We start from the raw sequence: 18,282 nt of genomic DNA on the forward strand, positions 1-18,282 counted from the left end.
ATCTCAGCTCCATGAAGAAAGTTGACCTCTCTAACATTTGTGAGTCATCAAATGTACAAGTTCAGCAATTTCTGGAAAACCAAGATGAAAGATTATAACTTTTAAGAACCAGCAGAGCTGTGGGAATATATTAAACTGACCACACAAATATGCTCAGGCTGTCCCTTCATGCTCATGAACTTTCAGGCTCTGAAAAAGAGATGAAGCACTGGGCACCCTCCTGCCCTGGAAAGCAGACACTACTGTTTTCTGGATATATTTCAACCATATGGCAGAAGAAAGATCTTCACATTATTCTTGGGAAGTCAAGGAAACTTGACCAACACTGCTTCATTCTGTATTATCCACAACTCCACAAACTGCATCATATAATGTACATTGACATCTGGATCCTTGAATATTTAAACGCTCTGCCATTTCTCAATGTTTGGCAAAACCTCAGCACAATGACAGGATTGTGTGTTTCTTCAAAAATATTCAATTACCCCAGCCCACAATAAGACCACAGAAAGGAATTAATTTGGATTTCTAGACTAAATGAAGTTGAAATTAGCAGACAAATCAATAACTACAACCACTCCTCTGTAAGAACTCTCATTGCTCTTAAATGTCACAGCTGGCCTACACCTTACCACTGATACAGGATCTGCTGTAAGATCATGCTAGAGGAAGGGCGCAACAGTTCAGTGTTCTGTGCAATAATTATTTTAATATGTAACTTGATTAATATTGAAATAGCCTTTGCCTTTAATGATTATAAGAGAAAGACAAATCAAAAGAAAAGGAAGGAAAAAAGCAGTAGGTATTAACTCTCCTGCCGTTTTCTTGGGTATAATCCTTTCCTTCACGAAGCACAAGACCAGGAAGGTATGAGACTAATTGAAACACTCATCTCCACTTCTCTCACCATGCCCTGCATGGGCAGTAATCAGAGAGGTCAAGATTGGCTTGAATTCCTTCACATTTAAAAGACTTCACAATTTGACTGTGTAATGAAAGGCTGCTGGATATTTTAGCAATCATCAATTATGTCAGCACAGAGAATTGGTCACTCCAGGTAAGCCCAGCACTCCAGCCACCAAGAGGAAAAACTCATGGGAGTAAAGCTAAATGACTTAACTTTCTGAACACCAAGAAAAATAATGAGATGGCTCCACCACTGTACCTATTAATTGGGAAATCTTAGAATTCTTTCCTGCTCAACTTCTTGCAAGACCAACTTAATTCATAAAACAATTCACTATCTACCATCTGTTGTCACATATCATTACTCAGTGCAAACTGCCCAGTGCAGAGATAAGAAAAACATCTGAATGAGCAGCTGGGTAAGATAAAGCCCTGAGCCTGTGCAGACACAGAAAAGAAAAAGATATCCAAGTCCTTACTGCAGATTACCTTCTTCCAATCTGCCTCTGCCTAAGAGTTGGGAAATGCAGGCTACAGATTACAGTTTTTAGATTCCTTGTTGATGCTAAAACCATCTACAAATGGTCTCTCAGCAGGTGCCCATCTCAGAAACCCTGACCTCAGTACCACTGACCCACAGACTGAAAACACCTCAGCCAAAAGCCACCAGGCTTAAGAAGCTCAGCCACACAAAGAATGGCAGCTGGAGGCTGTCCAGCACGCTCTCCATTGACTTATCACACACTACCAGCCCAAGCACAAAGCCTCTATTTTTAGCTCTTCTTGTGGTATCTGGATCCAGCCAATCTAAAAGAAACAGAAGAAATTAGTCTAGGATTGTTTGCTCCTTAATTATCACAGAACTCCTACCCAAAGAACAGTTCTGCTCAAAGCCCTCACAGCAATTTAAGTCCCTGATGGATCCCAGAACCTTTTAACACAACAAGAAATCCCATGTTCTTTCTGAGTCTCCTATAATTCTGCTAAAATATATTTAGACCTTGCGTACAGAAATCACTTACACAAATATTCTGGCACAAAGACTTGGTGCAAGCCCTCTTCAACAAGGTGGTCTCAACTTCCCTTCTGAGAAGACTTTGAGGGGATAACGATGAAAATACACACAAAGATAGATGTGAACTGCTTTAATTCAATCCTATTGCTGGAAGGTACAGAGGGAGATGCAGCCTCTCCATCCATGAAGTGTTTACGAAAACATTCCACCAGCAATTTACATCTGTGTCAGACAAATGGAAGCGGTGTCAGAACTTGCATCCTTTATGCTAAACCATCCAAAAACAACACAGAAAAGCCAGATTATCTGCCCCAGTCAGCATTTTTTAATTTTTTAAAACTCATTTGTGTTTTTCATCCTTCTTAAATCCCTGTGACATACACCTAAGCACTAACAAAAAGATTATTTTGACATTGTTGCTTTTGGCTTCTTTTGGGGGATACCTACCTTTGTGTAAGTGTTTCACACCTTCCTGGGCAAGTTAAGCTCCTCAGATTGTATCAGCAAACCTGTGTCTGGCAGCATCCTATGAATCCATATACCCTCATGCATTAAAACTTTCACACATTTATAAAGGAATTAAAAATTTATTAAAGGAATTAATACATTCTCATAGAGGAATACCTGAAATCTCAGTTAGACTCCAGAAGATCTTTATTTTATTGGTTAACTGCACTTTAATCATGTATAGAAAGTACAGCAATAACTGAGTCAAGGAAAAACAAGAACAAATACATTACCAAGCTGTCAGGGCTATCACTGGGTATGAGTTGGTTTGTTGTACCTTTAACACATTGATAATTTGGGCCCAGTGTGGGAATGTGCCTTTAAGCAGGAGGGTCTGCTTATAAAGGCCCGACTTACAAAAAAAAGAATTTGCTTATGGAATGGGAAAAAAAGAAACACAGCAAACTGGGCTGTAAGCTCATGGAGAGGTTCAGGCATGATTATTTCATATTTACATGCTTAAAATATAAAATTATGATTGCCTAAATATCTAAATTTAAAGGTTTTCACCTGAAGGGAAACTCCACAAACTAGGCACAGGACACTGAAGAGATGAACACCCTCTTTACTTGGACACTTGCATTTTCACATTAAAATGCAAAGCTGTGAGTTTCTTTAACCATCAGTTAAGTATTCAAAAAAGAGAGACAGAGATATGTGAAGTATTTAACAGGCTCAGGACATCTTCCAGTACAATGGCAAGCACTTAGATAAAACACAAATTACAAAATAAAGGTATTCTGTCTTTCAAAGCATTCTATTACTAAAGCCAGATGCAGAGACACTCACACTCACTGCTTATGAGAACTGGAAGAGAAAGTACTAAGTTAATAACAACAACAATAATATAGAATTTAAAGTTAATATGGAAAATTATGGGTGAAGATCAGACAGAAGAATTATCCTCTTATGAAAAACAGCACTAAAACAGGACTAGAAATAGCACAGCAAGCCTTTATTATTGCTCTTTGAACACATACACAAATTTATCTTGTACTGCTATAGTACTTTCAGCAGTTTCATTGTCAGGTCCCATTTTCTGCTTCCTCCGTTCTCCCCTTCTCCTGATTCAAAACCATCCCTTTAACACATCATTCCTAATTAGATGATTAGTGCTTGGAAGGGCAGGAGATAAGTCATTTGCATAATTTAATCATAAAAAGAAGTTAAAGATACAGATTTTGCTGTTCGTTTGTACAATTATCTTCACCAGCCTGGGGGGCTGAGATATTAATGTGATTAAACAGTATTTCTGCAAACAGGCAACTGTGTGTCCTCTATTAAAGCAGAGCTGGAGGCAAATGAAAAATTAATTTTAGAAGACAATCAATTTTATTCTACATGACTGTAATAAATAACAGCCCATCTGCAGACAAGTCATTAGGCCCTGGGAGGCTACACGTGTCACAAAGTCTAAATGACACACAAGGCCAAATTTTCCACCAAAAGCAGAGTCAGAAATAGCCCACCAATGGCCATTCCCCTTCAGAGAGTGCAAAGGATTTCCCAGAAAAGCCAGGTACGTGTGTGAAGTACTGATCACCAACCACCACTTGGGCTTGTACAGTGTTCACACAAACACAGGGGCTTGGTGCTGTGCCCTTCATCGTGTTTTCACTCTCTTCTGAATTCTGCAGGAGTAAATCAAGATTTGACTAAATAGCCAGGATGCTAACTATGATGCCATAACCTTTATGAAATGTATGTGCTAACTAAATATGTAATAATTATCATTTTACTACTTTTTAAACTAAGGTACATAAAATTATTTTTCATTATTCTTTACATGCAGTCACCTCCACTTAGAATATTTAAATTCACTCCCTGATTAAAAATAATCAAGAGAGTCTCAAATACATGAAATATGATTCTCCTCCAAGTAAGGATTTCTGAATATGAGCAGTGTACAATGTATGCACAGCAACAAGTCTGTAATATTCCCTATACTAAAATGATTTGTATTTATCACCACTGGTAAACACTTCCCCCAATGGGAAAAGTGAATATTCCTGCTCACCCTGTAATCCCTGATTCCTGACAAGTGTTTACCAGGCCATGCAAATGAACATCTATTGACTACTCCTGACCCATGTCAGGCCTTTCATCACAAAAATACAGATCTTTACTGGAAAGGTTTGGGGTTCCACTATGCACATTCTCTATGTTTCTTTCCTGTACGAATATATGGACTTAATAAAAATCCATCCAAATATGACATTCACTAAATACATAGGGGATACAACTGATGTTCCTGGGACCATTTCATTATTCCACTTAAAAATTTGCATGAAATGTTTCCTGATGTGGCCCTAAGTAACTTACAGATTAATTCACTGCCATGCACTGAGGTTTGGATGCTTTCTATGCTGGCAATCCAAAACTCACTGAAATCAGTTGGAAGACTCTGGTTCTACAATGGTTCCACTGTGGAATTTCACCTGCTAGGAGTCAAAAAGACAAAGCAAAGCAACCTCCTCCTCCACGAGAGATCCAAAGCCTTTGTGCTCATTCAGTTCCTCTGCAGTGTTACACTGGTTGGGTCAGGACGTTATGAAAAACCAACAGCAAAAAAAGGAACTTTCAAACTCTGCCCACAGTCATGCAAACTAACTAAGCAATCAACCTAAACACGTAAACAAAACCACTCTTTGCCCACCTACTGTCTGTAAACTTGTTTACTTTCACTCAGATTCTCATAGTGCTAGACACTACAGGGGATTATTCTGGAAACAATCTGACATCATCAGATAAACCACTTCATGAGCACAAGATGCTAAAAGGAGCTTCTAACTAAAAAGCAGAAGAGTAAACAGCACCATCAAAAACCCCTGCAAACAAACACCAGTATCCAAATATGGTAAATAAAAGCTTAAACTTTGAGGTTGATAGACACTTTTAAAGTTTTAAAGACAACTCAGTGACCCGCACAGCAAATGAAACCTGTGAGTGGTGTCTGCTGTTTGTGTATTGAGTTATTGTGTCGTTTTTGTGAATGACAGGTCAATCTAGATGTGGAAAGATGAAGCTGTGTGGCCACAAGAACCTGAAGATGTCAAAGAGAAATTCTGTGACAGCCAAGGATGGGGGGAAATCATCATCACAGAACAGCACATTGAGACCCTAATACAACACACTACTAAAATGAAATGCAGTCCTGCCAGTACAAGCCCCTCATGTAGCTGGCTTACATGTGAGACTGAGCAGCAGAGAAGCTCATCCCTGCCAGGCATTTAACTTATTAATAGCTAGGTTTCAAAAAAAACCCACCAAAAATATGGCATTTATACTATCAGAAACATCGCATGAATGAATAAAAAAAAAGTCCTCACTAAGAGTTTCTATCCAGGTGAGAATACACCAGTGTTAAGAACTCAGTCACTCAACTGACCTTCACTCAGTGAACACAAGTTCTTAAAAACTGCTTTAAAAGTCTAATGCCATAATCTGAACTACTCCATTGCACTCCCTGCATCTCGGGAGAGATGACTACAATAAATGTCTCACCAGTATTTTTTGTTTTGCTTCCACACCAACATGAATAGAGATTCTCTCCTTTAAGGACAAAAATTATGATGGAGCAGCTGACTAGAAGGCTGTGGTTGTGGGGGGCACATCATGCAAACTAAAATTCTGAAGAAAGCATATTTAAATAGGGCAAGGTAAGTGAATGACCAGGAACCCATGACCTTAACAGGCAAGGCAAAAGTCATTCATGAAACTGCAAGACAGAAATGCTCTTAAGTTCCAGCAAGAACAGATTTGCTTGAACCAAAAGTCAGTTGTGCAGCAAGCTAAGCAATTCATAAAAACAGAGCAGAAAGAAGTGACAGCAATTCTGGTTCTGAGACAAGAAATCCTCGTTCACAGAGCAGCAGGATCAATGAATGCTCTTCAGCAGTGCTGACCATGGGCACAGGTGAGGTGTGCAGTGTGTTACACCACAGTTCTGGGCAAACCCTCGCTGAGGCTCCTGCAAGAGGCATCGTGGCTGCTGAGAGCAGCCTGGGCACACACCTGGAATGCAGCAGGGCAGCAAAAGGCTCAGCCAGCCTGTACCGAGCTCTCTGCAAACAGTCAGACAGCCTGGCAGAATATAAAATTATTTTGTGATGGCAGGGTGCTCAACTCAAGGTATTCTGCTAAGTCACCTATCAGATGCATGAACTGGCATATAAAAAACCCAACAAGTACAGCCTTACAAGCCAAAGACTCCCCAAACATACAAATAACATCTTTCAGCAACAAGCTCATACAACAAGGGAACAGAACACCGAGTTCATTACCCTGGGTCCTGTTTCAGTATCCATATTCTGCTCTTGTCTAACTGCCAGCATTTTACCACCTTGCTCTGCTCTGGTTTTTTTTATTGCTGGTTTTGGGAGTTTTTGTGTGTTTGGAGGAGGGGTTTCAGTTTTTCTTGTTTAGACATGTATTTTAAGTCTCACTGGAAAGACTTGACATTTTTCCTGCTTCTATTTTTCAGTATTATCTCAGCAGCTCTTTAGAAAATTGCCCTCCTTCAGCACACAACAACATTTAAAAGTACGGGGAGGAGAGGAGGCAGCTGCAGACACCTGCAGCCCTGAAAGGGAGATGCCTTCATCAGCCTCGCGGAAAACAACAGGGATAACATTTCACAGACACAGGACATTCTCTGATTAACTGTTATCAAAACAGTCTATTAGCTAGCATGTAAAACTTGCACTAAGCAAAAACAACCGCTGCACATGTAAGAAAAACCATAATGCAGAATATTTTAAACATGCTGATTAGAGGCTCTAAATGAAGCTCAAAATATTTTTTTTCTTTCAACTAGCTTTATCTTCTTAATTAGCAAATCTAAAGTTACTGTAACATACAAGTAACTAAATCCCCCTACTGGCACAACCTCTGTGCCAGGAGCTTTCTTTACAGCCACCTTTATTTTTTAATTGCAAATACACAAATATTCTTCTCCAGGGGCAGTGTGGAATAGGGAAAGTCAGCTCCTCAGCTCACACACAGAATTTCAGGAAATTGTTTGTGAGTCAGAGATGGCACAAGATGACACGGCTGACTCCCAGGAAGGACAAACACACAGCAGAGTGTCTGTACTGACCTGCCTGAGTGACTCCTCAGCAGGGCAGCGACCCCAGCAGTGGCTGCCTGTGACATCTACTCCCAACTCCCACGGAACCCAGCCATCCCAGCAAAATGCCCAGAAAGTCTGAGTCTCAGTCCCTGCAAATACTCAAAATCTAACTGGAGACAGCTCAGGACAACCAACTCCAGCTGACACTGCTGAGACAGAGGAACTGGTCTGGACCACAAAATCCCAGAATGGTTTGGGTTGGAAGGGACCTTAAAGCTCATCCAACCCTTGCCATGGCAGGGACACCGTCCACTGTCCCAGGCTGCTCCAACCTGGCCTTGGGCACCAGGGATGGGGCAGCCACAGCTGCTCTGGGCAGCCAGCACCCTGAGCTTGGCCTTCAGCTCCCCCAGGTCTGCCCAGTCCCACCTCTGCAGCCTGTCCAGGTCCCCTGGGATCCATCCCTTCCCACCCCAGCCAGCCTGGGGCTGCTGCTGGGGGCTCCATCCCCCTGTCCCTGTCACCAATGGCTCCTGTCCCTGTCACCAATGGTTCCATCCCCCTGTCCCTGTCACCAATGGCTCCATCCCCCTGTCCTGCCCCTGTCACCAGGGTTAAACAGCACCAGGGCCAATGCCCACGCTGGAACACCGCTGCTCCCTGGGCACCACCTGGGGATCCAGCAGCTGGTGCAGCTCTGAGCATCACCATCCAGCCAGTTCCTCTTCCATGCTCCATCCATCCAGCGCACATCGCTCCAGTTTACAGACAGGGAGAGCCCTCAGCTCAAAATGCACAAAGATGACCTCAAGAGGACCCTGCTGGCCTCAGAAATTCTGTGATTCTGCAAAATATGTTAGATTTGGAACTGTATGCACAGCGTGAAGTAACTCTGATGAACTTTTCAAAATAAAAAATGTTCTGTTTTAATTCCACTGTCCATTCAGGCTTGAAAACAGCAAAGAAAAAAGTCTTGGTGTTTTGCTGATTTAAAATACCATGAGGGCATCCCAGCCTAAAAGTTCTCTTGCCACAGACTGGACAGAATTGAATTACATGCTGAGAATGTTACTCACTTACATGGCTATGACAAGCATAAAAATAAACTAAAGACTTTAACTAAGGAGACCAAGATAGCCCACATAGCCCTGTAAGTTTATTTAGCAATTTTAATTCATGCCCATAGCAAATGTAATTAACACCAATTTCTGGATTATCCTAAAGTCTTCCTCCCCAAAAATCAAGGCTGATTTCCATGGTTGAGAGCACTTTGGAAATATCCAGAAGTTTAGTTTAAATCACATCATACATATGTTTATGTGTATGGAAACATTTTATCAATGAGTATGTACATATTTAATTGCACAAATGCTGTTTTAAATGTAACTCCTGCTTTAACTTACAGGGGAGCTGAAATGTGTTACCTGATAGAACATTAAAACTCTGATCACAGGAGTGAAGAAGAGTGAGGAAGACTAAGAACTGTAAATGCAAAATGCTGCTGAAAAACAGTCCTGAGATTCTTTCAAAGAAAAATCAGAGCTACCTCTGCTCAAAATACTGTCATCCTAGCAGAGACAGAAAGGATGAGGGGGTGGCATTCCGAGGAGGCAGCACAACCTCCTGGCGTGGAGCTCATTTCTGTGCCTGAGCACAGGAAACCCTCAAGTCTTACAAGCTGGGAGATGTCTCAGGTTGAGCCTTGAGCAGAATAACTGCAAGTGCACTGGTGCTGCACAACGTGACATTTCAGTACATTTTAGTCATGAACAGACTGGACTTACTTTTAGACCAAAGAGGTAACATCTTGATTATACAAATGTACTTTTCACAGCCCCTGAAGTAATTTTTCCCTTTTTTTAAGGAAATTTTTTTTTTAAGGTAATTTTTCCTTTTTTTTATTTGTTTTACAGAAGGAGCATAATCAAGAAAGAAACTCTAAAATCGCCACAGGAGATGACCTCAAAAGAAAAGATTTACCCTACACTTTCTGTGTCACACACAACTATACTGCCCAGTGTTAAGGGCAACTGAACCATTTAACTGAAATGGAAAAATATTTCACAATACTTAAGACTTCACCTGATTCACTGACACAATACATCACAGAAGGTACCCAGCTCAAGGAGCAGAGCAAACTAGTTGACTTGCTGGGAAAAATCTGAAAGAACATATATTAAGGATCTTTTCAATACTTACATTCCTATAAAATACATTTCAATACTTCAGTGACTACATGCCAAATCCTTAACTAATACTGTCACTGGAAACCTTCAATTAATGACAATATTAATGGAGCTTTATGTAGCATAGATAATAGTGCACATGCATACTATAGCAAGATACCTCAAGTTTTACACATTAGTAGTAAAAAACCCATTAATAAGGAATAATCCAATAAAAGCTCTGTTTGTCATGGCATTACCATACTTTTTAGTGTAAGAAAAAAAGAGTCTCCTTCTTAAATAACTACTAAATGCTTGGGGTTCTAACATATTGCTGCAAGCTATAATGGTTATAACTGTTAATCCAATACACCTTTTATACAAACCCATAAACACACGAGTGGAAAAATAGCACAGATGTTCATCTCTAATGCAATTTCCATTCAATTTCCTAAGTGCAGTCCCTGTGTGCAAACTAGCTTAACGTTATGTTTAGCTTGCAAATTCTTTTAATAAATAATGAATGCAATAAAACTGGTAGATCAATGGCAAGCTGAGAAATCATAAAAAAGCCTTTTGTGCTCATGCTGTTGCCGATTTCAAACTTTAATCCAGCTACAGATCAATAGTACTTTTTCTTTTTAACCCATCCCATAGATAGCAGACAGAGTGGATGTAGGTTAAATGCCAGTACCAGATATCAATTTCCAGAAACCTGATAACATCAGGCACAATTGCAATCGAACATTTTATACCTTATCATAGGAACAATATACACTGCTAAACATCACACTTTAAAGCACTGCACAGTAATAAAGGGAGCACATTAATTGGGTTTGGTTCTTACTTTCTGGAGAAGTGGTATTTGTGAGAGAGTCAAGAAAGGCTCTGAAATAATCTATTTTAATGAGCAAAGTGGGCTCAGCGGGTCAGGATGTACTGACAAGGGAATATAATCTCCCCACGTCTGCTAGCGACAATAAACTTTACACACACACAAAACAAGAGCATGGCAGCATGGCTGCGCTACCAAAAATTAAAGGCAAGCAAAGAAATTTCTGCTTTACAGGATTTGGATATTGGAACCTTCTGGGGCAGGTATCAAAGTACATTAGTTAATAGGTATCCGTGTTTCTTACAGGTTGTAGGATAGAGGGAGAGGGGAAACCCCATTACCCAGACACTTTGGATAACCCTGTTTTACCAAGAGGGAACAAAGATCAAAAGCTTGTAGCCCCGAGGGACAGTAATAATATCAACCAGGATAAATCTAAATCACTAAGAATCATGACTAACTAACATACTTCTGCTTGGGAATGCAGGTTTAATCAGAACGTGTAAAAACCTTGCCTTGGCTTACACCAAAGGACAGCAGGAACTCTGAAGCAGCCTCATTACGTCTGGGTTTGATATTAGTACTGTGCATGTAAATAATCATTAAAATTATGCATTTCCACACACCTACAGGTTTTATTACACTGATAATCACACAAAGAACTTACAAAAGCAACCAGCTGGGAACTTGCCATGTATTTTAAAGTAAAGATTTGGAAAACTTTGTAACTTCAGCAAATTCGTAATTATCACCTCTGGAAAAGCACAAAAGAGATCCAAGATCCTACATTCAGCAAGTGTAACATCAGACCCAAAACCAGAGGAACACGTTATTCTTCCAAAAGCAGGGTTCAGAAAACATGTCCCACCTTTGATGAGAGGGGCTAAAAACATTTCTAAGTTCTTTGCCCTTGTTCTGGAAAACAGCCCCTGGCATGAAAGGGAGGTTCACCTCAGCAAAGTCAAAACTGAGACTTTACAGCCCAGATTTCAACACCTTTTTAATACCAATGCTGACAAACAGCCCTTACAAAACACCAATTCCAGCCTGAAAGCAGTGAAATAAACAAGACAATTCTTTAAAACATCTCAAGAGGCTCATTTGAAATATTTACTGCAAAATTACTAAGGTAGGTAGAGATTAGTTTCTCACTCTTAAAGCCACTGCCATACAATAAGAAATAATTCTTTAATTCAGTGGGTTTTTCTGTGCTCCTCAGTCCTACCAAAGTTGGTTCTCCCTGCCTTTCAAAGCAGGGCACAAACAGAGGCTGCGTGTGCAGCCACAGCCCCAGCGTGAGAAGAATTCCCCATCTACAGAGCTGGTCCCTTCTGGAGCCTTTCTGAGCATAATGCTATTGCCACACATTGATATATTGGTGAGAGAAAGGCAAATATAACAATGCTAAAGCTTAAACTCATTTGAATAAACTGTGAATTTCTATTACATATATTGTTTCCTTTATCAAATTGGAACTACTGGAGCAAGAATACCAAGAATGCCAACATAAATCTAGATCCGTTACAGCCAGTTTCTCCAATTTATTCTCAGAAGCCTTAAAGACAAAAAGTCAAAGTTCTTCCGTGTCGAGGAAAGATTAGGAAAAGGAACATTCCTGATAATTTTAAAAATGAAAATAAAAGTGTCACAGAGAGAAATCAGGTTTAACAAAATGATTGCACAAAATACTATTTTATTTCTAAAGAAAAACAGATGACCACGAGTGGTTTAGCAAACACTAAGGAATAAAAGCTGTGCATAGCCTACGTGGGAAACAGATCTTCATTATTCATGGCAGAGTACTTTACACTTTGTGCTATCTTTCTCTCAGAATTTAAAACCTTTCCACAAAGACACGTTCCAGCCTTTTATGGTTTGTGTTCCACAGGTTCTGTCCAAGATAATGGATACCAGACTAAACTGACCCGAAATTAACAGTGATCAACAACTTCTCCAACATATCTGGCCCTACACGGGGAGTAGTAGCAGAAACATAACAAACAACTATTTAAAATCTAACAGATGTTGAATCCAGACATACTTAACTTTAAAAGAAAATTCTTAATGAGGTAAAAAAAGAAAAAAAGAAAAGCCTTACTTCAGCCTGTAATCAATTTGGACACGATGATATTCTATTTATAGCAATACTTTTAACATGTTCTAGTCTTATATTATTTATTCGTATCATTCCTATTACAATGAAATATTAATGTTGAGAAAGTGGTTACTCTATTAAGGAGCTATCCTATGTTTAGATTTTAACATTGATCTCCACTATTTGGGAATAATTAATCATTCTGTAAGAATCTGCATTTGCCTGCGTTATAATAGGCTCAGAAGTTTAGCATCTTCCCCCACAATAATGCCAAGATTAAATTTATATTTTGACCTATTCCTAAAGGCAATTTAGTTATTCCAACAGAAGGGGGAAAAGGGGATACCGCCACTTTAAAAGCTTCAATCTCTTTGACATTGCTGGCAGTGTATGGGAACATTAATGCATCTGTCATGATAACAAGCTAAGAATAACATCTAGACATCAAACCGAGCAGAGAATCCATCTGAAGTGATTCATTCAGATCTGTCTCATTGATTTATTAAACACAGGGCAACATCTGCAGCCTCACAGAGCCGCTTGGCGAAATTAATGCAAGATCAATTCAAATGGAAAAAAGTGCAAAAGAGATAAATCAAAACACAATTTGCATGCAGTTCCACAATCAGGCTTATTGGGTGCAAATGCTCAATTTTCCTCCCAAAGCAAATGAGTTTAAATGTTGTTTTATCTTTGTAGAATTGTGTGATTTGAAGTGACAGTGAAGAGTTCTGCAGGTTGAAATGGTGAAAAGAAAAAAAGGAGAAGAAATGCTTGCAAAGACCTTTTGAATATGCAACAAGAATATCATTAATACCTAATTGTTTAGCTTTTTTGTCTTTGCTACAAAACACAGTATTTTTCAGTTGTAGAAGTCTCAGTAGAAAATTACATATGTATTATGCATATACACATGCAGGAATCATACAAATACTCCATTTTGGAGGAAAAGCATGTTATCCTTCAAATGGGGAGCTCTAGTGCTATGAAGAAAGAAGGGAATTTTAATCAAGGGTTCTCCAGATTAGATATGCATCTGATGAAAATATTCAAGTATTTTAGGAGTTTTGAACAGGCACAGACTTTCAAGATACCCAAAAAGAAAGAGGGATTTTTCCAAAAGCATAACTGCACCGCTCAGAAAGTGGGAGAATTCCTTTCTCCATCTCCAGCAGAACCCACTCTGCCACTTCAGAGTGTCTGAAGTGAGCCTCCTCTCCAAGGAAGGGAGGGGAACTGAAAAACTGATCTTTATTTAAAAATGCTAACACCTCCAAAGCTCATAGATTTGGCCAAGTCTGAATGCAGACTAAATATCCACTTTGAGAACGAAGTTTATGGACAATCAGATGCCCACATTTCCTATCAATACACAGGAAGCTGTGTGCAGAGCTACATGGCTGGATTGCTTTAATTATAATCTTGACATCAGTCTCCTAATAAAAGACAGAGTACTGCTGACTATAGGGTAGCTTTTAATAGTTAACATGACTAGACCCTCATTATCTCATAAAATTAAATGTCTGCATTTACTGCTTAAATTCATTTCTAAAGCCTTTTATTGGTTGTGAATAGCCAAACTAATGCAAAATATTAGCTTAAATGGTTACTTTAAATCATAAAAAAATATGCCACGCACTGAAATACTCTTTTCTGGAAAGTATTCTGACCATTCACTGAATAATCCAGAGCAATACTATGCTTCCTCAGTGGCCAGTAGCATCCATCAAATACAGATCTGTGTGGAAGAGGTTGTGATCAGTCATACAATCCTATTTTTCAGGACTGACATATGTACTATCATAAACATGTTCTTACTACAGTTTTAAATTTCCTTTCAAAAATACATCCTCATAATAGTTTGGGGATTTTTTTAAATTAAATAAATGCTATGCTTCACTATTAAATTTAAGCAATTCTCCATAAGGTAAGTAATATTCTAAGGTATTGCCCATCAGGAGCTAGATTTTGTCAGCATGTTGTACTCACTGGAGGGTGGGACCTGCAATGAAATGAGCAGTTAGTTTTATTTCACAAACCTTGCTTGCAAATTAGAGTGCACAGTGCTGGCTGAAAACAAACATTAGCAAGATTGTGTAAATATGTGAATGACAATTTCAACAGTGCATGTGAAGGTACCACAGAAATACACAAATCAGAGCTGCTGGACAGAGTAACTCCTGCTACACAACACACACACCAAAAAACTTTCACCCACGGGTGTGTTTCTCTTACCAGCACTGTAGAAAAACTCAACTAGAAAAACGCAATAGAGTAAGCAGGAGAAAGAGAATTTATCTTTTTTTCAGTTATATATAATCAATGGTTTGCATCCCAATTAAAAATATAACTTAAAAGTGCACACTAACATAAGAGATGCTGACTTTTACAAGTCAATTACCAGTGAAAATAATGATACCCAGCATTTCTTCCTGCTTTTACTGGCAGCTTTTTTGAGTTTACCGCAGCATTTTTACAATATTCAAATAAATATATAAATAGCTATCAAATTTTTTAAGGTATTAACTAAAAAAGCAATGCACAGTATTCCAAGTTGAGACTATTATCTCCAAAAGATCACGTATTTTCAAGCCTTTACTTTCCAGGTACAGAACTAAAAACTGTGAGCATGTCTTCTAACAGTTCTACTGCATTTATTTATTTGATAACATGCACTGCAGTGCTTCTCAGGTCACTTCACAGCAAACAAAAATAATTAAGATTACTCATGTATTTAACTCTTTTTACCCAACATTCTCTCCAGTAAGTACGGACTTCTCAAGGGAAATAATAATCTGTAAATAAAATGAGGCATTAAGCATTTAATTAGCAGGACAGAATACAATTAACATTAGTTACAATCCTTGAACAAAGTTTCAGGTGTGCTGATAACACTCCTCACGCGTTACACCTGAAACCATGAATGCAGAACACCTGATGTGAGCAGGGTCTTCCAACCAGTGGCATCTTCATGAGGCACAAAGACCCTCACGCGTTACACCTGAAACCATGAATTCAACACCTGATGTGAGCAGGGTCTTCCAACCAGTGGCATCTTCATGAGGCACAAAGAAGTGAAATGTAAAGGGATTTGCTATTTTTGAACAGGTAAAAATACATTTTCATAGCAGGGTGGGGAGAGTTTAAGCACATTCAACACGTGTGAGTCTGAGCTGAGGGCTCATCCCCATGCCCAGCCTTTCCCAGGGCTCCGTTCCACTCCCTGCTCCTTCCAGCCCCTCCTGGAGCATCACTTGGATCCACACCTGCGGCTCCCCTTCCCTGCTCCCTGCATTTCCCATTCCCTCTCCTATCACGCCAATTTCTCTTTGTGAAACAGAATGGGGGGAAAAAAAGTTGGGAAATACAAGTTTTAAACATTTAACACTGCAGCATTTCAAGATTTTAAAACACTGGTAGTACAAGAGCAGAAATCATCAGACTGCATCTAGAGGTTGCAACATACCAGATCCTGTATTTCCCGAATAAAAAACTTTGGCACGGTCACAGAAATTGACGAGATGGTTTTTTTCTTTAACCATCACTTTCATGCTAGTCGATTCGCAGAAACATTTCACTGAAGCATTTACATGTTAAATGTGTCCCTCAGTAATCTAATGTACTGGAATAAAATTAATGTAAGCCTCAGACCGTACTTCCAAACCCATCACTTAAATAAAGCAGGGGATGTGATGTCATCGAGGTGCCTGACACTGAAACAGGCAGCGGGAGAAGGGGTTACAGAAACAGAACGAGAGCAGGAAAAAAAGCACGTCGTTCCTATTAACAGATCTGGGAATAAAGCGCATCTCTAAAGTGCCACCTGTAATATAAAGTGATTTGGAACAAAGCAAACATCGCGTTCAAGAATAACGCCCGGTCTGCTCCTGCTCCAGCAGCGAGCGCAGGATCAGGCCCCGCACGGCCCGAATGAAGTTATTAAAGATAAAATCCCGTTCGGAGCAGGGACACAAAGCCCTCAGCCACCGAACGCGGGCACGCCGCGGGTCGGATATCGCACCAAAGCTCGCTGGAGCGTCTGTGAAGAAAGTTTGCTGCCACAGACAGCAGCAGCACGCTCTGACATGGAAATGTTTCTGGAGACGTCCCTCACCAACTGCTGAAGCGGGGAACGGCATCTCCGAAGCGCCTGCCTTCCACCCTGCCCCACGGCACCAGCGCTCCTGCCGAGCCCCCGGAGGGTTTTGTGTTTATTTAGATCATTATCATTTCTAAAGGCAGCAGCCATGAGGTCACAAACCAGGACTATAAGCCCGAGTATGCAGGACCCAGCAGGGATCCGGGGCTCGCTGACCGAAGCCGGGCAGGGCAGGGGCTGCGGCCGCGCCGGGGGCACCGGGACCCGCAGCCCCCGCCCGGGCACCCGGCTGGCACCGCCGCGGGTTCTAGCGGGACAAACGGAACGGAGAAAACTTTTGCAGAATCTCGTTGGGTGTTTTTTTAAGGAGTGTTTTCGGGAACTATCGGCTTTCCCTGCTTGGAGAAAAGTTTGGAGACCGGCGCGCGGAGCCGCTCCGCTGCCCGGCGGTCCCGGCCATGGCGGGGGCTGATGGAAGCAGGGAAAGTTTTCCGTGTGCCGCTCCCCAGCCCCGCTCGGTGCCCCCACGCCCCCCTCCCCTGGGACCCCCGCCCCCGCTGCGCTCCCCGCGGGCCGGCCGGGGGCGAGAGCGGAGCCTGCGCTCACCTCGCGTTGGTGCAGTCGTTGTACAAAGTTTCGAAGTCCTTCCTGGTGATGAGCTTGCAGCGGTTCACGCCGGGCTGGATGGCCCCCAGCCCGCGCAGGATGCGGACCTGCTCCACCGTGCACACCACGGGCGATATATCCAGCCGCTTCAGCTTCGTGTAGACCGTGTGCAGCCCTCCCACCAGGTGCTTGAGGAAGAGATCAAAGACCTGCGGCAGGCAGATCAGCTCCTGCCCCTCCACGAGGAACGAGGCCACCTTCACCCCGTGCAGGTCGACCATCTTACACTCGTTGCCGCCGCCGCCGCCGCCCGCGCCGGCCCCGCCGCCGCCGGCCGAGAGGAAAGTGTTGACGAGGCTGTTGGTGAGGCGCGGGGACTCCGCGGGGCTGGAGTACAGCGGGTCCGCCCGGAACAAACCCGCCGAGCCCCCCGCGCCGCCGCCGCTGGAAGTTGCGGCGATGACGGGCGGCGCGGACACCGCCATGGCCGGCGCGGCTCCCCGCGGCTGCCTCAGCCCCGCGCTGCGCTCCGTGCGGTGCCGCCGGACCGCCGCGCTCCCGCCGCCCGCACGCAGGGCGGGGGGCGTGAGGGAGCGAGGGCAGCGCGCCCCAGCGCCCGCAACTCCGCGCAAAGTTTCGGGGGCGAGCCTGGGGCCGCGAGGGGCTGCCGCTGCACGGGCTGGGAGAGCGCCCCGTTCCCCGAGCTGTGACCGCATCCCGCGGGGCTGCCCGGGCTGTGAGGGGGTCTCGATCCCCGGACGGGGAGAGGGTCCCGCGGGCGCTCCCCGCGCTCAGAGGGGAGGAACGGAGGGGAGGCAGCGCTGGGGCCGTCCCCATCCGTTCCCCATCCGTTCCCCATCCGTTCCCCATCCGTTCCCCATCCGTTCCCCATCCGTTCCCCATCCGTTCCCCAGCTCCCCGCGCTCAGAGGGGAGGAACGGAGGGGAGGCAGCGCTGGGGCCGTCCCCATCCGTTCCCCATCC

The 18,282-nt window shown here is 42.3% G+C and overlaps 1 protein-coding gene across 6 annotated transcripts in view; it reads right to left on the minus strand.

Moving 5' to 3' along the window:
- The window catches only part of DACH2 (dachshund family transcription factor 2), a 245,268-nt gene extending 227,397 nt beyond the window's left edge, over positions 1-17,871 (minus strand). For all 6 annotated transcript variants that reach the window (XM_039722672.1, XM_039722669.1, XM_039722673.1 and 3 more), the window contains exon 1: positions 17,300-17,871. In XM_039722672.1, the coding sequence (XP_039578606.1) occupies positions 17,300-17,784 (485 nt within the window). In that variant the 5' untranslated portion in view covers positions 17,785-17,871. The remainder of the gene's footprint in view (positions 1-17,299) is intronic.
- Between the last annotated feature and the right edge of the window lie 411 nt (positions 17,872-18,282).

The sequence above is a fragment of the Passer montanus genome, unplaced genomic scaffold, assembly GCF_014805655.1.
Source record: "Passer montanus isolate IOZ18808 unplaced genomic scaffold, ASM1480565v1 scaffold49, whole genome shotgun sequence".
In the NCBI taxonomy this organism is placed as follows: domain Eukaryota; kingdom Metazoa; phylum Chordata; class Aves; order Passeriformes; family Passeridae; genus Passer; species Passer montanus.